General features: G+C 44.1%; 1 protein-coding gene across 7 annotated transcripts in view; it reads left to right on the top strand.

Moving 5' to 3' along the window:
- MTSS2 (MTSS I-BAR domain containing 2) overlaps nucleotides 1–20,676 on the top strand; it is a 320,542-nt gene that overhangs the window by 171,066 nt on the left and 128,800 nt on the right. For all 7 annotated transcript variants that reach the window (XM_086945290.1, XM_086945292.1, XM_086945291.1 and 4 more), the window contains exon 3: nucleotides 10,737–10,810. In XM_086945290.1, coding sequence (XP_086801416.1) covers nucleotides 10,737–10,810 — 74 coding nt within the window. The remainder of the gene's footprint in view (nucleotides 1–10,736; nucleotides 10,811–20,676) is intronic.

The raw sequence follows: 20,676 nt of genomic DNA, 5'->3' as shown, positions 1-20,676 counted from the left end.
CGATTTGGGGTTACACACAGGGCCTTACATGTTAGTTTATCTGAGGATGACGGCATAAAGATCTGGACCCATTATTTAAACTGCCTCATAACACAGCCCATCTAGGTGCTCTAATGATTTGCGTTTCCTGATTGCGTTCTTAATATAGGTTACAATGGCGTGACGTGTAAACATCAGGCAATTTCCTAAGCAAATCATAGGCCACCGGATACAAAGTAGGAATAAAGGGGCATAGTACTCTTAAACTGATGTCTATAAAATTTACTGAACAGCATGAAGTGCATAGTGGATTTCCCAGTTTTTCTTTGCATTGGCACTTGGGTAAATTTGAAGACCATGCCTTTGATTTTGGAAATGCAACAATATGGTGGATTATATCTATTCTGGTTTGGGTGGTAAGTTGTACTTGCGGGATGTGGGATCACTACAGATGCCGGATTGGGCACAGTGAAAAAGCATACTATATAGTGTGCGCAACAAGGAGCTAAAGATAACATTAGCATCTATAACTCATGGACATAAGGAGCAATCCAATTTACTCTTGAGTTGGAAATATTACTGAGAAAGAGGATTCTACTACTGAACAAATCTAGTTTTTTTTTGGTGGGGGGGGAGGCACTAACTGATTTGAGGCTATTTACTTAACAATTACTCCTGGACATGAGGATACCTTTTGAATGACTTCGGGTTGGAAGTATAACCGAACCAGAGGAACTCTAGATTTAGTGTTTTAGCCCTGAAGAAGTCGCAGGATAATTTCCTGATAACGTGATGAAACACGTGTCGGCTAAGGTTATAAAAGGTTCCATTGGACTGTAAAGGAACCTCATGCAAAAAGAAAAAAGAAAAACATTAAAAACAAAGGATCAAGAAGACGACTGTCATTTTATTTTTCTGTCCCTTGACTTTACATTTTAAGTGTGTGCAGGAGACTATTGTGTATATGATGGTTTAGTTGGAAGCTTAGCCTAATCAAGTAAAATCTGTCCTGATTATTAGTCATGATAGTCAAATACCCTTGTATCCCTTGTTGTATTGGTCTCTTGAAATAACTTTCCACTGCCTCCTTAGTTCTTACACTTGTATCTCTGTGGGCCCTCCTGATTCCTAAAAAGATGGTTCTTAACTCTTTCTTACTGAATTGTACAATGCCCGCAAGGGTCCGAACACCACAATTTTCTTCCTCTTCTTTCAAGAAACCGTTTATATACGTAAACCAGGGTACTTTTTCGTACTGGTCAATTTCTAGGCAATCCATTATAATGTCTCTAGTAAAATGTGTGCCTTGTTTGGACCAGATACTGTGCCATTTGATAAGGCTACTAAGATGAATGTGATCTTCATTATACAAGAGATGAAGCTCTTTGTGGATTATGTAAAATGGAGTAGATCGCAGGACTGCTAGTAGTCTGCTTAAACTGGCATTTTCCTGTCTCTGGATCTGTTTGCTATTCGGTATACCCCAAATTGGTGCCCCATATATTACAACTAGGAGGCATTTGCTTTTATACAGTTTTACCATTTCCCTGATAAGTTTAATTCATATTTTAGTGGCAAATCTAAAGAGCGCATCAGAAGCTCGAGAATAATTTAAGTTTGCATTCTTTAGATGGGGTCCCCATTACCCATCCTGTGAAAATAGGATGCCCAGGTAACTAAATGTTTTTACCTGTTCAATTGTTTTGTCCTGTTACAAAATTAGCCCTGTCCTTCTTTCTTCCCTTACTGCAGACCATGGTATATGTTTTAGTCAGGTTAAGTTTTAATCTTCTGCCCTCCATGAAGGATATGAAATGATCCAATAAAAGTTGGAGACTGTTATCTGTCCTTGATATCAGCACCACATCATCTGCATACGGTAAAATTGGGGTAAAGCATGGACCAATTTTGGGTGCATCTGCATTTAAGATTTAGAGCATAGTGTCAACACCATTGATATATATAGCGAAAATTAAAAAGGGGCCAAGACACAACCCTGCCTAATGCCTTTTGTTACTCTGAATTTATCAGTTCTCAGTTTTTCCCAAAGCACACACAAGCTGTTAAGGGGGCGTACAGCCGTGAGAGATGGCATATTATATCAACTGCGGCGCCCATTTCGGCTAGAGTCTGCCACAATATACTGTGATTCACTAAATCAAATGCACTGCTCACGTCTGCAAAACAGAGGCAGATTTGTCCCTACTGTTTATTTGCTTATTATCAAATGTAAATTGATGCCCTGCTCCACTGTGCCAATTTCTCTCCTAAACCCATATTGGCAATCAGACAATATATGGGTATCCGAGGCCCTGTTTCCAGGCTGGCCAGAATCACCATCCCCATTATTTTTACAAAGGAGTCTAATAGTGTCTTCCGATCCCCTTTTTAAAACAATTGGGACTATGATACTATCACTCCATGTTTAGGGGAAATGGCCATGTGCTGCTGCATTGCATAGTTGGGGTAATATGAGCGCCCATAGTGATTCAACAGACTTAAACATGTCAATGGATACCCCATCTGGCCCTGTCGCTTTCACTGGAGCACTATTTTCAAGCGCAACAATAACCTCCTTAATGCTGATTGGCTTCAGGGGTTCAAAACCTGCCAGGTAAATAAAGCCCCAGTAGAACCAATATCAACATTATTTGGGTTAAAAATCCTTCCAAAGTGGCTCAACCATACTTCAGGAGCAACCATGACCTCCAGGGTCAGTATTAAATTATCAATATCATTGAGAAAAGGGAAATTAACGGTCTTCCAAAACAAGGTACAGTCCCCTGTATCTGCTGCCCTTACTAGGGACTCCCAAGCCTGCTCCTGGAGTTCCATTTTTTTCTGATAGTAAGAACCAACTTTTAGTTCCTTCTTAGTTCTTGGATATAACCCCGGGTTTTCAGACATTTCTGTAATGCTTTCCTTAGCTCCTTACTGGCTTTGGTACAATGTTTATTAAACCAGCTATGCGTCTTACTATTACCCCTTTGTTCCTTGATTGGGGCAATCGGTTTATTTCCTACTGCAATGCTCTGAAACGCTATGAGGAGTCTTTCATAGTTCCCTCTCCATTTGGTACGGATGTCAAAAGCTTCGGGCTTCTCCTCAACTGTGGATTCTAATAACCTGTTTCCATTAATGTCTGTCCATCTTAAACTGACCTACTTTGTACCCACTGGTCTAATGTGTATTGTTTGTTTAGTACCCTTTGTCTTGTCTGAGGATACATTAAGTGTAAGCTTAAGCACTGAATGGTCACTATGTACTGATAGTTCTATCTCAAGTGATTTGACCAAATTGGGCTCAGTTAACGAGATGAGTATATGGTCTATGATGGAGCAGTGCCACTTCCCATGGAAAGTAGGTATCAAGACTCCATTTGGCTCTCCCTCTTGTTCTAATGATTTCATGTTTAACCTATACAATAGTCCATTTAAGGATTCCCCATACAAATCATGAGGAAAATGGGGTTGATCGTTCCCATAACAGTCTGCGTAGTCACATAATAAGCTGTTGGGGCACTGACATTTGCTCTTGTTAAAATCCCCAGCCCAAACAAACATGTAATAAATTCCTTTTTTAGTCGCTAATGTCCTTACCCTGTTCTCCTGTCCTACAACAACCATATTCCGCAAGTTATTCAAAACGTTGTCTTAGAAGTTGATCAGAACAACCTCAAAAGATTCTGCTCTAACGTCAGGTGCACCAGCTGATAACACAGTGAACTATTAAGTTGTTTTCTAATTAAAATCGGAGCAAAAATGTAAATAAATGTTGCCAACCCCACTTTGCTCTCCCGCTTCCAGTAGGAGTAGCTGGTGTTATGATGGATTCAAAGTCGTCTAAATGAACATCTTCCCTATGCCAGGTTTCCTGCAATCAAAGGAGCTGAGTTTATGATGTTCAGCCAATCAGGCTGATGTTCAGCCAATCAGGATTCCCCATTTTGCTTTTTATTCATGCAACAATCCAGGATTTGATAACCATATGATCTGTGGTAATATCCACTTGTTCCAATTGAGAGTACTCATTTCGTGTAAAATTCTGGTGTACTCGGGCCTTCCTGCATGTACTCTGCCCTGTTGACTCCTTCCATCAATCCTGCTCATCAAGCTGGCATAATGGTGCAAATCTATTTGATGTTAAAAAAGGGAGGGTAAAAATAACCATCCTGGAGAAGGGGCCCATCATATTGTCTGGCATGTGGGTGTCGGTTTTGCTTGTGACATAGTAGGAGCTATGGGAGTGTTTGTCTAAAGGAAGGTATTGGTCTATAGAAATACCCTAATGGGAGGGCCTTGATCTTACACGAGGGAGATGTCATCTGGGCAAGGTCATGTAACAGCATTTCCACTAGAAGGGGGACTCCTAAAGTTGATAATAATACAGTCCCCTGCTCTATCCTTTGGATGGATGCCAAGCCAAGTCTCGCTTCTTACATGTACCAGCTCGTGTGTCAGGTCGCCCGCCCATCTAGAGTTTGTTTTCAGCCAATACATTGCCTTATTTTTCAGTGTCATGTAATCATCTGTGACCCCCAAACTGCCACCCTTGCTTAGGTCATCCCACATTTCTACTTTCGTATCCGGTTGTATCACAGCCTCTGTGGTACACTTGTTAAAGGGGGTTCTTCCTTCACCCCTGCTGTGGACACTGACTTGATGCTCTCCAGGAATGCACCTTGTCCTACATTTTCTCATCAATGGGAAACAGCCTTTACAATGAGGCTGTAACCACGTTGTAACTTCACCACGCATTTTTTACCATGTATGTTTTTACACCTTATATGCTCTTGCCACGCATCTTAGGTAAGCTCGAGGGTTGTGGTGAGGTCTCCCACAAATGCATTGTTTATATATATATATATATATATATATATATATATATATATATATATATATATATATATATATATATGTGCTGATTATATTGCATTAGCTTTCAGTGGTAGTATTCTTTCACTGTTTATTTATCACATGATGCATGACGTCATTGTGAGGGGGTGTTTCCTTAACACTGCATAAAAAAAGCATTTCGTCTATTGTTCATGTTGCAGCGTGATCAAGGGCATAACTTGCCAGAAACGCGTAGCTGATCTCTGTGAACTAATAAACTCACTTATGCTGATTCGTTGTGGTCCGTCTCCCTTGTTTGCTGGTGTGCGAGGCTGTGCCTGAGACGCCGAGAGATTCGAGGAGGAGCTACATTGTTTTATATATATATATATATATATATATATATATATATATATATATATATATATATAGCCGCTTCACTCTCCAATCCGGAGTAAAGGAGAGTGAAGCGGCAATTGATTTGCGGGAGCACCCCCGCATTGAAAGCCCCCGCCTGAGAGTGCATCGCTCTGGTGTTGTTGGAGCTGTGATATATATATATATATATATATATATAGGCCTGCAGAGTATTTCACTGCGTTTTTCCGTCATACAACCCTCATCAACTTGCTTCAACCCCAGAAAAGAGCTTCCAATGCCCTCTAAAATCTTCTCCACTTTTCTAAGAGCCATTGTGAGCTTGCCCTCCTTTTCTGCTGTGCCGAAGTGTAAGGCTGAAGTGGACTGAGCAAAGCCAATTTCCCCTTGGCTAGACCCACTTCATCTATAGGCTTCTGTGGCTGTTCCTGGGATCGAAGCAGGAGGCATGAAAAAGGTCTCCTTTTTTACTTGACACCTTGGTGATGCTAGCAGCAGCTTAGTAAGGTGATAGTTTAGTTACACCAATTGTAGGTTCGTTGGTTCACAGATGTTTGACCAGGGCAGTCCCTTAAGGCAATCGATTGCCCATGAAAAAGAGTGCTACAATACAGGACAGCTGCACCGCTGCCTCCCCCTATGTTACGTGGGCCTAGGTCACTGCCTAGGAGTTGTGGTGTTCTCTGTCAGCTCATCCTCTGCTCCCTATGCCTTTCCGCCTAGCATGTCTTGGCTAGCTGCAGGTACGGCACGTACTGGCTCTCCACCAACAATTCACTAATTGTCCCCGTCAGATCATTGGGGAGTATGGTGTGTTTAGCAACTCCTGCTTCTCATATGTGGTGACCGCCTAGTGGGTTTGCCACCACCAGTGCCATCTCCTTCCTACTGTGAGGTTAGTGCTTCATGAAGGCCACGGTAGAGTTGAGTGGAAGAAGCACCTCAACCAAGTGCTCAAGTCAGAGTGGAAGAAGCAGCCTACCCATGGGTGTGCCACATTTTGGCTCCCATGCACAGTCAGTGCTTAATTTGAGCTGGTGGTTTCTGGTGCTTGGCTTTAGGACTTAATTGTCAACACACAATGACAGTTGGCCACATGGTGGCATTGGTTGTCTAATTTAGAGATAAGCACAATATCAGTTGTTTCTAATTTCAATATACATTTAAGCGTACTAATCCCTGCCTCCCAAGCCATTCTTATAACTTTTGGTGCATGGAATAATGTGAATTGTTACAGTTGTATGAGGATGATGGCTAGTATTTGTGTTTGTTCTGTCATTAGCAGTGCTGGCAGGGGCATGGGGTGGTGCAAACTGCAGGGGCCTCCTGACGAGGGCCCTGGCCCTTATTATTATATATTTCTTTTACTAATTAACCACTGCATGCACCAACTTCTTTGGACCATCCGTGCTAGAGGGCCGTACACATAGCAAGAAGATGGGAGCCAAATTGGGGGTGCCAAGTCCAGTGTTTAATTTGAGCCGGTGGTTTCTGGTGCTCAGAACCAGCACTTGTCAGCACTGGCCCTTATGATGGTCTGCCACATGGTGGCGCTGTTTATTTAATTTAGAGATGAGCACAACAGTTTGTCAATTCAATATACCGTATAAAATTATAATACCTGCCCCCAATCCATTCTTATAATTTTGGGAGCTGGAATAGTCTGAACTGACACACTTGAAGGAGTGCAATAGTTAGTAGTTGTGTTGGTGCTGTCATTTACAGAGCTGCCAAAGGTAATGGGTGGTGCAAGCTGCAGTGACCTCCTGACAAGGGCCCGGTACTTATTTTTCCACAAACTAAGCACTGGCCAGGTCCCAGCAGTCATCTTAAGACTTGGTGGAGGCCACACCTCCCCAAAGTTAGCATTGGCTGTTAGTGGCTGGCTCGAAATACAACTGCATGTTGTCCAGCATCATTTAGGACATGTGTAATAAACAGCTGAGCCTGCTTTATGCAAACTCCATACTAGTGGTTTAGACCTGCCCTTATCATCCAGGCAGACATTGGGTTTGCAGGCTCCAGCCAGTGGGTGAAGCGGCATCAGGCCCAATGGAATAATCATTTGATTGGATCTGTGGAAAGGGTAATTCCGGGTGGAGCAGACACCCTGAATGTTGTTATTGTTCTAGTGGCCCCCGGAACACTGCACCCATTTGAGGAAAGTAAAAATTTCTCTGTATTTTAAAGATAGCAGGGTAGATCCCTCTTCCAGCAGGCCAGTCTCACTTGTAGAAGCAAGTGCAAAATTGTATGGATGACAACTTTCGGGAGAATCCAAGAAGGCTTGGACATGTACAATGTCATGGCCTCGATCCCGGAAGTGCTTTATCAAGGAGTGAGCGCCGTCGCTCTATGTATTTTCTCTTTAGAAGATCCTGAAACATGGCTGCTTTGGGAAAGTAGCTTTGCACATGACCATAGCGGCCTTCTCTGTCTCAGATTCAGAGAGTGATGCTTGGGTCAGTCTGGAACAATATGGAGTAGAGACAGTGCACCTGGCCCATGGTGAGAGCTTTTTTACAGAAATGAGACATGCTTCAGACACAAACTGTTTCAGTCGTGGCCTCTCCACTGCCCGAGAACCGCAGAACCTTACGTTTTCCATAATGATTGAATGGTGTCACATTCAAACATACAAAGTAATCACTTAGTAAGAGGTGTGTGATCAGATATTAGGAGCATAAGAATGCTCAATGGTGAGAGGTATACAAATCAGGAACTATTAGGTTTATTGCAATCAAAATCAATACTTATGCTGCTGAACCATTGTGAAACTGTTAACTGTGCATACTCTTGAGAAAGACCTTACAATATGAGTTTCATAGTGTTTGAGAATACGAATATAAAATAAAGTTTCTGGCTATGAATACGTATCAAGGTTATGCTAACTATGAAAGTATGGAATTAGATTGAACATGTGTCTGTCGGAAGGTGTTAGTCTTTTGAAAGCAGAAAGAATTTGTTTACGTGTTGGTTTTATGTTCATGTTTTGGTGTATGTGATATTACATTCTATGGCCCTGAGGAAGCTAAAAATTAGCAAAACACATGCTGGGCAAGAAGGATATATACATTGAAGAGGAAGGATCCAGCTGTAAAGTGTGCCCCTGGCTCATTTGTGTAACAGTAACCCTTGGTGCCCAGCTCTGGTTCCATGCCACAATAGGACTACTTCAGGTTGAGGAGAACATTTGCCTCAGGAAGATCACACCCGCCACATTCCAGTCTCTGAAACAACAAAATGTGATGAGTGCAATTCTTGCAAACGTTTCAGCCACTAAGGGCTGCGTTTCCGTCCATTGATTCTTGGGTCATTGACCCTTTGCTCACTGTGGCACTCCAGACAGGGAGCAACAATATGCAAATCAGCCTTCATCCTGCCGTAAGGGAAACAATTCAGCCCAAAATGGCAGGCCACGTCTCCTCTGAACGGAAACATAAGCAACCCCAGACTGGTCTCAGCCTTGTGAGATTCTTCATTGGTCTGCTCATTGGCTCCTGTGGCACAGCGAGCATGGGACTCACGCCTGGGCATACCTTCAACCCATAATAACATTAAAACAAGATGGGTGGAAATGCAAAAGTCTCAGCCACTGGCTATAGCACTGGCCACTTCCAGTCCATCGCCTTTTGTGCCCACTGTCCCTCGTTAACTGTGAGCAACCTTTGTTCATTGAAACTGGAGTTAGAAGACTGAAGATCTTGTAGCTGAACCATCGTTTTGTGGAAGGGAGCGTGGCACAATTGTGGCAGCCCTCTATAGAAATCATTTGATGTGCCCGTTGGCCAGGGATCATGTTGATTCAGTTGCTTTGCTTTTGACACATCTGGGTGGAGCTCCATGAGTGCACGAGTAGCTGTATGGCCCGTCAATGCTCCAGAGGGCAGCCTCAATCATGCTCCATGATACTTTGCTGCAATATATAAAACTAGGTTCATCGCCACTTCTCATTCAGTTCTAGAGATCTAAACTACCCCTAACTTCCTCGGTCTAGAGCCCAATCTGCATACCTCTAAAGCTGGAATTCTGCCCCGCCCTCCACCCCGGCCACAATCGGTGCCCGATATTTTGGGGTCCAGTTGAGAGAGCGGTTCTTCTATCCGTCAAACAGAGGTCTTCCCTTGTTCTGCCTTTGGTACAGTAATATGGACATGAGTTGTTTGGTTCCTCTGTGGAGAGAAGAAGGGATCCAAGTTTCCTAAGAAGAATCTAGCTTTTTAGTAACAGGTACCACACTTGACGACACTGTATGCACTAAAAGCCTTCATAGCAAGAGTGGCTAGAAGTTGCAGCGGCACTATAAGGCATTTAAGTGTAAAAATAACTGATCACCTCAGTTTGCTCCAGAGTGGTATAAGGAGCAATCCGGAATCACGCCCTGTGCCTACCAACGGTGGGTGGTCATGTTGGGAGAGGAAATATAATAATAATTTTTTTTTAACAAATGAACCACAATTGAGTGCTGGCTCATAGATGATCTTCATGTTAATATTTCCTGACTTTTAAGGATGTTTACATTCTTTCTATGGGCAAGAGAAAGTCCTGTATATGGTGAAGAGTCACTGCCAGTGTGGGCGAAGGTTGTGAAATTGGTGGCATGGTCTCTTCCTGTAATGGACATTCCTGGTAGCTAAGAGTTGTGCCTCTTCTGTATGTATGGGTCCTAGAGACAGTGATTAGTGACCCTTCCTGGAACCTTGGGTCCAATAGGGGTGAGTGGTGACCCTTGGGTCAATGGTGGGTGTAAGTGTAAGGTGTAAACAATCTGACTCTTCCTATCACCATGCGCCAAATGTACACTAGAGCCTCCAGACCTGACCCACAGGTTTAAAGAGGGGACGACTGGACAGCACAAAGCACAAAGAGGATTTCACAAGTGCCAGATGAAACGGTTTCTCACACAGTCCAGGGTGGTATGAGACAGGCAGAAGGCTGTCCCATGTGCTGATATCACACATGTAGAGTGGTCCTCTAAGATCCATGTTGGTATCAGGCAGGAATGTCTCCTTCCATATGTGATGATCTCTCAGAAGTAAAGGGGGCTCTTCATTCTCTGGTAATCTCATAGAGCATATGGTGTCAGTTAAAGGGTGCTCCCTCAGTGTTGCCTGACTACAGACACGCTGAAGGGACTCTTCACATCCCTCCCTTTACCCTTAGTGTGCTGGTGTCAGGCTCTGATTCTATCAAACAGGGATTCATTTTACTATCGCACAAAAAGAGGCGGGTAGCGGTCAATCGATCTCTGGCACAAAGAGCGGGCTCCCTCCTTCTAGGCTTGCCTCAGGGAGGTGTTACTGTCAGGCAGAGCGAGAGAATACCCCAGTCTGTGCTGATGTCCTCAGTTTATGAAGGAGGTCCTGGTTTATGATTCTTCAGTTGCATGTTTCTTCCTTGTGCCCTGCTGTGTTTTTGGAGAACCACATGTTGTAACTGTATGACCAGATCTCAAGGAGACTACATGCAAATAACCTAAGGTATCACTTTGTCCCCTTCCTCTGCTCCTCTTCTCACCTGATCCCTTCTCTGTCTTCCTCTTAGGACCACTGTGCTTGCCGCAGTTGCCTTCCTGGATGCCTTCCAGAAAGTGGCCGACATGGCCACCAACACTCGAGGTAAGGCCTCGTGGCATGCCTTGTGCCTTCTCTTCGAAGTTTAACGAGCATTGGCAAAGCAAATCATTTTAGCTTTTACATTCTAAAAGCTCTTCTAAGCTTCAGTAAAACATGCATAACCTGTAACACAAGGATGTAAGGAATGCAAATGTCCCTTATGCACAGACTGGCATTCACACAGGCAGCAACATTACAACCCTCTTACAGTGGGCGATGTGTGAGGCCCTAGTCATCTGTTATTTAAAGTTTTGCTATTTCTTAGAGAATGGGTCTTCCTTGTATTGATAGAAATGTATTCAGTAGCAAACTGTTTTTCTTTATCTTATCCCATTTACAAAATGAAAAAGATAGTTTGAAGAGCTAAGAGTTTTCTTTAGCAAACCTCCCTCCATACTTACTTGTTGATTAACATGTTGCTCCTCCCCGTGCTAATCTTGCCTGTCGGTCACAGCGCCTTCTTGAGGACCAAAGTGGACCCCTACTCCATATCTTCCTCATATTCCCCAACCCCTGTATTTTGCAGTATGCATGAAATGAGAAGTGAAAAACAAAAACCTGTACACCTGGAATACAGATTAATGTCTTGGGCCTTGGACACTTTCCTGTAGGGGAGAGACCAAAGTATGATAAATACACTTAGCCATACAAGTTACTTGTGGCTTTACTTGTTTTGTGTGCCGTCAGAGTATGGAGTGGTAACCTTACTGGTGGAGTTGGCTGCCCATAGTAACATTAACCACCAATTAACACACCATCACAAGTGCCATCACAACAAACCAACGGGTTTTGTCTCAAAGTCTATATCTTTGCCTTGTCGCAGTCAATGCTTCCCAAGCCTAAGCCTGTTTTAAAGCTTACAATAGAGGTAAGGGAAGATATTTTTCTTCCCCGTTCAGGGTAAAATTCATGCTCTATAATTGACAGAAGGAGGCCATGAGATATGACATTGGTACCTTAGGTCAGAGGTAAAGGTAGGGTGTCGAGATACCATGTTGCTTGGTAGCTCATTGCAGTAATCAGATATCTTTTCCACCAAGAAGTCTGCCATCTTGAGACGATTCTTATATGGTGTGATTCGCACCATTGTTTTTATATTTCATTGTTTTTCAAAAGTTTCTATGAGCTGGTGTCAGATAGTCTTTTTGTGGTGTTGGTAATTAACAGCAGCCAGTTGGTAGCGTGCTTCCAGGAGATATATGACATTTGATCTCCAGGAAAATCCTGGGTTCATCGGTCCCTCTTAGGCCTTTAGGTGCTGCTTTCTCTCCAGGTATTTTTTCACTATGGCTCCATGGAGTGCTGTATTAATCTGATACGTTTTCATAGTAGCTAAGCAGGCCATTTATTTACAATGCTGAGTACTGTTTGTAATTGGTATATCCCAGTATGGATGGTGTCATGAAGGATTCTACCATTTCATCAGTGAACGTTAACGTAGTTCCTTCAGCCATTTTGGTAAGTAGGAGGTTTAGTTGGTGTAGTTGGTGGCAACTGCACACAGGGCAACCTGTAAGATTCTGAAACTAGAGACTCTCAATTGTGAGATAAGGGAAAAGAAGATGGGCCAAATTTGGGCTAATTTCTATTTCTGTTTGTGACTAGAAATAATCCAAAATGAAATACATCAGATGCCACACTCAGACAAAATAACCATTAGGGATGAGGCGAAAAATGTATTTTTGAAGTGCCACATGAGGCCCCCCTTAGGGAGCATAAACATACATACAGGTTAGTGTCCCTTAAATTGCATGGAGTTGCCTCTTCCATTCTGGTGAAGAGCAATCCTGAAGTGAGGCTTTCCACTATATGTGGGCGAAGGGTCAGTATCCTTTTTTTTTTTTAGAATACCCAAGACAGAGGATCTAGCCCTAATAGTAAGTCAGTCTTTACATGGAAGAAGAAACTCAGTGTGACACAGTCTCCTGGATATTTCTTGTTGCTTTGGGAGGGCGTACTGTGGCACTTCAAAAACTTTTACTACTCCTATTGTTAGACAGGGCCTGGTTTAGAATTTGGCTGATGAGTAAATAAATCACTAAAGTGACATCCTGCCCATCTTATTACAAGTGCACTAGGATATAGTGTACTTGTAATATGGCAAACAGGAAGTCCCTCAAATTTGTGACATACTTATACTTATACCAAATTCTAAATCAGATCTTTAGCCTCTTTGTTTCACAACAAATAGAGTGTAAAATAGTTGTAAATAAATACTGTGAAATACATCTACTCAGTTTTTCCTGCATATAAAAACGTCACAACTCTCCCTTCAGACTGTATGAATAGGAAGTAGGGGTCTTGGAAGCAATTCCTCCACCCTCTTCATAAAGAGCTAATTTCCAGCATATGAATGCTGTAGAATAAGCATTCCCACCATTACTGCCCTACACATACAGTTAAAGTGTATTTGAAGAAACCTCCTTTTTTAGTAAATCCCCCAATATTCTAGGCATATTTAAGGACTGGACCTTTTTAACGGTGCTTGAATTTCACTAGGGTCAAAAAGATCAATGTGTAAAGCACCTGTACCTGGAAAAGCCTCGTCTGAAGTCGTTTGTAGTTTAGCATACAAATTCCCCCAACATCACAAAATATGTATTGTCAAAGCCTCTGCTATGCTCTGGGCTTTTTGCAGGTAAATGAAAAGCCTAGTTGCCTAGAGTGTGATCTCTGGAAGATATAGCCAGGAAGAGGGTATTGCTGGTCATGTTAAGGGAGCTGGTAAAGTTCCAGCCAAGGGCCGAGGGTAGTGACTGTCTGGAGCAGCTCAGATATTGGGTTGGTGATTTTCAGGTTTGGGGAACAGACTAATATAAGTGAGGTCCGTTGATGGCAGTCTTGTAGAGGTCAAGATCAGTTGGAGGGCAAGGATGTGGGTGGTGGGCATTCTGTAAAATGCCAGGATTGGGGAGGTAGTCTTGTGAATGACAGGTTCTTGGGGTGGGGGTGTTGCCATTTTGTCACATTCGGCGGAGGTTTGCTATATGATTACAGTAAGAATAATGTTAAGGTGGGCATAGCATGGGGTTTCAACCCTGGGCCAGCTGTACGATCTGAAAGGTTTTTAATCCTTCTCGGGATTGCAATATTATTATAAACTCCCTCGTCATCCTATTTTTAAGTACTTACAAATCAGGGATTATCTATTGTCAGGTCGTGAATACCCGTTCAAGACAGAAGGTTCAGAACTGACGCTGTATTACTATAAATCTACCAGGAAACATTCGATTAGTATATTGTATCATGGTTTCCCTCAATATGTTATGGATGATACAACTTTGTTAGCTACAAAATGGAGCCCGTCTCTTGCATCTGAGATTCTACTCTCAGAGATTCAGAGCGTGTTGAAGACACTCAACTGATCTGTACACTCCACCAATTTAGAATGGCAACAGCTTCGGTCAATCTGGTTCCTATATTATACCCCGGATAAACGTTCAAACTTTCTCGATGGGGAGTTAATTTTACCTCAGATAAGGCTAAATGTTCTAAATGTAATCTAAAAGCTGCAGATATCGTATATATGTTTGTGGTATCCCCTTTCTTACAAGAATTTTGGGAAGGGATAGTTAAGTTTATGTCATACAGTTTGGGCCGCCGAGTCTCACTATCCACTAAGGAGATAATGCAGGGTGTTAAGTCTGATTACGAAGGTGGCTTACAGTGCTTAACCACGATAATGTTAGTTTATGCCCAGCTTGGCACTGCAAAGTCTTGGGTCTTCATGGCCCCGCCAAAAGCGGTTGAATGGTGTGCCCCATATCGAACAGATTCATGACTGAGTTAGCTCTGGCAAAAGCTACAGGTCCCCTCTTCCCTTAAAAAATTTGGAGTAATTTCAGTTGGGAGTGTGTAAACTCTAATCATGATTAATACTGTAACCCCCCCCCCTTTTCAATTATTCTTTATTTCACCCCTCCAGTTAGAGATTTGCTGATTCTGCTTTCTGTGTTTTTTTCTTCTTTTCGTTTTTGTTCCTCCAGTTAGGATTTGTGGTTTATCTTGGTTTTATCTTTTATACTGTGGATCTCCATGCTTAATGCTATGCTTTTGAACTCTGCGATTTTTGTATGTTGAACAAATCTGTCATGCATAAAACCAAATAATAAAAAAAGAATGATGTTAGGGTGCGGGCTGTGGTTATATACTGCCAATCAGTGCTTACTGTGCAGCCTTCATCTCTCTGTGGGTGTCTGCAATTTGACTCAAAGGCCAACAGTGCCAAGTATTTAATTTGTAAAAAATATAAATAAATGCAGACCCTCAAGATATTTCTTATGAGTCTGATGCGGAGTTCCAGGGTTTCTGAATACCAAAGGTGCCTGATCGTCATTCCACTTCAGTGTTCTTTCTTCCACCACCCCGCACTTCCTGTCTCTTCATCTCACTCTTGTGGATTATTTTCTTCCATAATTTCACCTTTCCTCACTATTTTCCTAACTTTGTCTCTTTTTTTCTCCTTTTCTGTGTTCCTCTCTCTTTCTCTGGGCCATAGTCTGACATTGAAAAATAAGTCTTAGTCCTCAAAATGAGTGCCGGTGCCCATCACCTGTAACAACCTGCAGAAATGAAGTGTCATGGACACTTTATTTCTAAGGTTAATTCTAAAAATATTTCTGTATGATGAACTACCCTATGGAGAGTAGGTGGTGTTCCATGAAATTCTGTAGTTACTCGTGTAAATAAGATAACGCCAGAGGATCCCACCATAACATTAAAGGGGCAGCCCTTCCTGTCTCTACAAACTGACAGGAAACAAGTGGAGTTTCGGAGAAACAGCGTTTACAACGCTGCCGGTACAACGTGGTCAGTACAACGACTGCGTTGTTACCACGCATACCATTACATTGCAAGTCATTACAACGACTTGCTGTAGGGGGCTTCAGGTGTTGGATTTGCAATCCAACACCTTCCCTACTGTTGCACAGACTGGAGTTGGAATAGTAAATTATACTATTCCAAACTCCAGCACCCCCTACAGCAAATCGTTGTAATGACTTGCGTTGTAATGGTAGGCATGGTAACAACGCGGTCGTTGTACTGACCGTGTTGTAAAGGCATGCGTTGTAAATGTGTGCGTTGCAACGTCATATATTCGGATTTTCGCTCGATCTTTTTCTCTATCAATCTCACATATATTTGCAATTGTGCTTCATTCTGTGGAACTTCAGTCTACCCACATTCTCTCACCCCAAGCAACTTTCTGAAATTGTAGCAACTTTGTAGATTGTCCCACAGAATGAAAATGCCTATTCTGGCCAAGCCTAATCCCAACCGGTCCTTTTTTGGTATATAAGCATTGCTCATGTCATTCTCATCTACTACGACTGTATTAAATACAATTTGAGAATAACTCACCCTTTAAATCATAAATCAATAACAAAATCCCCCTTATCCATTCGCTCTAGGAATGTACGTAAAGTGACTATTACACGCCTTCTAAGACAGCCTCAACTGGCTTTACAGTACTCTGCCATCATATGTCCTTTTGGCTCAGTATTGCCAGCTCCAAGGTCATCCTCAGTAAAGGAAGGCTATCTCAAGTTGCCATTAGTGGTAATTGGTTGGATGAGGTCAGCTTCACTGGTGATTGGCTGCATGAGACCAGTGTTGTCGTGTCTCAGGCACTATGATTGTGAGCTGTGATGCTATGGCGTCAATGGCAGTGTTCTCAACATTGCTGTTGGACGGTGCTGACCTGCGTCAGGCTATGCTGTTCGAAGCAATGTTGTGTGATCTTTGTCATCAAGGCCCAGGCTGTGAGTGTCAGACATTACCAATGGGACTGTGCCAGCTTCAGTAAAGATATTCTATGTTGCTCTACTGTGGGGTGTGCTGTTCCAGGCACTGCCATTAAATCTATGTAAACTATGGGTCAGATTGCACTGGGTTACCCAAGCAGATACTGTCCTGGTGCTGTGGCACACCGGTTGGACCTACAGAGCGAATGCCATACAACGAAAGGAGCATCTAACCGCTACCTATAAGTGCTCGCTTGCAGGAAGAGCACAAATCCACGAGAACCCCTGTTTTTTGCTAGCTAGGCAACGGATTTGAGTGCTCTATTAGTCAGCGTATAGCTCCGAGCTTGTTGGCTTGTCCTTCTGTGTCCTCAGATTCACAGAGAGCACAATGGCTGCTTTGTGGTCCCAGGATGGGAAGGTTCCTGAGGGAAAGAGTGGGTCCATTCACAGTTCCGCTGGCTTTGGCTGCAGTTCTCATTCCTCATACACATTGCTTGGGCTACGGGCCATGTCTGCCCACAGTCGCAACGTGCAAGTTTTCAGTGCGTTGTGAAATGCTGGCAGGAGTTCCTCCCAGTTTACCCTGCTGTCACCTGCGACTATTCCCGCTGGGAAAAGGAATGAAGTCCTGATTGTCATGTACCAATGCTGACAGCAGAGCTCATTTCGCTCAAGGTTCCATAGTCACAAGCCATTACTTAGACACATTTGCCCGTCACACCAAGCCTCTGTATATGACTGGTACATAGGTGTTACAGTGATGCCCCTACTTGGCAATGGTTAACAGAATAACATCCGTCTAGGAGACATGGGAGTGAACAGCAGAAGGTTCTCTCGAGACATACTGTTTCTACTGTATGGGCCTTCAGCACGGCCCTCCGTTTTCATTAGTTCCTTCATGTGTCTTTCGAAATTTCTTTAATTTCATTGGGGAATTGTTTACATTAGTCCCTCCTTTTGCTGTTTTGGTCATGCCCTGGAGACTGACCCATTTACGTGGATCACTTCACTGTAGGCCATATCTTTAGTTTTGATGCACTACTTTTTCTTTTGTCTTGGCTTGTTTGGCTTTCCTAACACGCTCAGTCAGGGCTACAAATCATGTCTTTATCTTGTTTTCCACTGTCTTTAGTTTCACAAGCGCTTTTTCAGCTAGAGGCTCTGTTTCACCCTGTTAGACCTGTCTGCTTCTGGGGAGACTCTAACCATTATGATTTATTTTTGTCCCCCTTAGCCTCCCAGAGTTTCTATTTTTATTTTTACATATGTCCATCAGGAATTTTTAATGCTGTCAGGGGGCTAGGTGTTCCTTGGCGATGACGCCATTTTTCCCTCATAACTTGTGAGGCCTAGTCAGCCCCTTGAAAATCTAGGGATCTCCAGAGACCTAAAATGGTGTCCACCAACTGCCATAACGGACACTACTGGAGGACAGGTCCATAGGATAACATTAGGGAACTTTCTAGAATTAACTAGAGACTTCTGCAGGTCTCAGGCCACCCTATATAAGGCCAGTGACCAGCAGCCATTTTGTGCTGACCCCAGAGTAGAGGAGTGAGGCAGTGGTGAGAGGAGGTGGACACACTGAGAGCAGCTAGTTTGTCTCTGAGGCTGACAGTTTCTTCAGAGGGTTGTTCCCCCTTTAACCTTTGACCAATCCCTCTCGGAACATCAACTGCTGACAAAGAAACTAAGCTACTTGAGAAGGAAGACCCTTCTAAGTCTTGCCCCCATTGATCCCTAGTGGAACGCCTTGCTAGGAGACTTAATTTCCCTGGATAAGACTTTCACCTACCAGCGTTGAGCAGGGAGTGGATTCCAGCCAGGTGTGAACTCTGTGGTGCCCCTGAGGCTTTGTGAAGGAGGCAAGCGGCAGCGGAGCCTTTTGGGACCCTGAGGACAGAGCCTCCCGCTCTGTGCAGCGTTTTCCCTTGGAACCAGGTGAGGGGAGGAACTGTGGCCGAAAGAGTGGTGACAGCGCGGCGCCAAGCGGGAACACTGGTCCCTCGCGCCCGCGCTGCCTTAATCGGCCTCTGTGAGGCGAAGTGAGCCGGCCCCTGAAGAGACGCTTCCAGCGTCAGGCTCGCGCATGCCCCGTGAGTTGTGGATGTCCCCGGAAGGAGGGGCAACAAGGTGAGCAGGCCCGGAGCAGTGCGCGTCGCTGAGGAGGCGGGAGCGGAGGCGGAGCCGTCGAGGAGCATCGCGCATGCTCAGGAGTGTAGCGCGACCATCGGATTGCCTGAGGAGGCGTCGGAAGGATTCCCGGAGCGCCGTGTCAGTTTCATCGATCCCCCACGCTCGAGCGCTAGCTGGAGGAGCCAGCGCGAGCGAGGGAAAGAAGGCCCAGGTGTGTTGTTCCGTTTTGCCTTCCCCGCTCGAGTGTCATAAAGAGAAGCAGACACGAGCAGGGAAGGGAGAGTTGGGATCCCAACTGATCCACCGCCAGCCCCCCCAGCAAAGCGCCGGTTCGGCAGAGCCAAGGCAGAGTGAGGCAGAGAAGCCGGCAGGCGCCCTGAGGTAGCAGTGTCGCGTGGGGACTGGGACATCATCGTCCCCACGCTAAAGTAAGGAGCAGGGAAGAGGGGCCACTGGAGAGTCTGAGAACTGGGAACTGCTAGTGAAAACTCTTAGTTGTGAAGAGTAGCAATAAGAGTTCATTGTAGAAACCAGGGTTGATCAGAGCGGTGAGTTAGCTTGATACACCAGGGTAATTACAGAGTTGGTTACAGGGTAGTGATACTAGGGTCTTGAAAACTACTACTGAAGCAGACTAATATCTCTAAAGAGCACTCTGAAACTGTTATGAAATGTACATGCCAGATAGGTGATGTAGATGTGTAACCCTGCATAGTGTAAATCTAACAGGTTTCTTTTATTTCCAAAAGAGTGTCACTTCCTCATTACTGAACCCTGGTCAATCGAATGTGTTTTACTGCCCTTTTTCCACAGCAAGGAGAGTGAAATGTATTTTTCCAAAGCAAAAGTATAATGATCATTTCTGTGAGAATCTGATGTCGTATCCTGTGTAATTTGAATCCCAAGAGTCATATTATTTTTATAAAAGGTATCGGTATTTTTCCAAACAGTGGTGTTGTGTCTTCATTTTAGTGGTTCATCACTGAGTTACTGTGAGTGAGACTTGTAAGTACTTAGCCAACGCCTTGAGTTAGCTGTAGCCACTACTGTGCCAAGCTACCTTATGTAGACTTGGGTAATCTAGGTCCAACATAATTGGTGGCAGCGGTGGGATAACGGATTTGTACTTACACTCACTTATTAGTAACGCAGTGCCAACCACGAGACCTCACCTGGAGTTTTCTCCCTGCGGCCCTCCTAATTTACATTTTGATTTTTCTAAATTGACTTCTGGCGGTGGGTGGAGGTTGACCCCAGGTCACTTTGTGGATTTCTCCTGTGTAGCAGTTTATACTCCAAATAGAAATGGAGATAAATGTGGAAGAGCTGGAAAATTATACTGTGACCCAATTGAAGGAATGGTGTCAGCAGCAGGGGGTGTTTTTCAAGAAAGGCGCCAGAAAAGTTGAGCTGCTGACCAGTATCCGGGCATGGGTAGAGGCTCATTCCGGGGAGGAGGTAGATCCTGAGGAGAGTGACAAGGACACTGTCCTGGAGACCGCAACACTGTACCAGGCGGGAGGGGAGAACCTTGTAACAGGTCCTAGAACACCTTCCAGAGTGGGCAGTAGTGTGTCAGAGAGGGGCCTGACCGACGCCGAGTTAGAAGATAGGAGGGAGGAGAGGAGGATGAGAATAGAACTAGCCAGGATGGACATGGTGAGGGAGGAAAAGAGGTTGGAGCATGAGCGGACCATCAAAGAGATGGATTTGCAAGCCCTAAATTTACGAACCCCCAAACCAGAGAATGGTGGCAGCGATATCCAGACCAACACCAGGGAACCTAGACCGTACCTACCAAAAGATATTATGGCTTGCTATGTACCCAGTGACGACATTGCTAAATGGCTAGCCGCCTACGAGGTCTCGCTGAGGGCCCATGGGATTCTGGAAGTCCACTGGGGAGGTGGGTTATACAAATACATGCCCCCCACTGGCAGGGATACTTTGTTGGCCCTTGATCAGAGTGAACAGACCTACTACCCG

Source organism: Lissotriton vulgaris, chromosome 12, assembly GCF_964263255.1.
Source record: "Lissotriton vulgaris chromosome 12, aLisVul1.2, whole genome shotgun sequence".
In the NCBI taxonomy this organism is placed as follows: domain Eukaryota; kingdom Metazoa; phylum Chordata; class Amphibia; order Caudata; family Salamandridae; genus Lissotriton; species Lissotriton vulgaris.
Note: the sequence above shows the minus strand (reverse complement) of the source record. Positions and strands in the feature narration are given on the sequence as shown.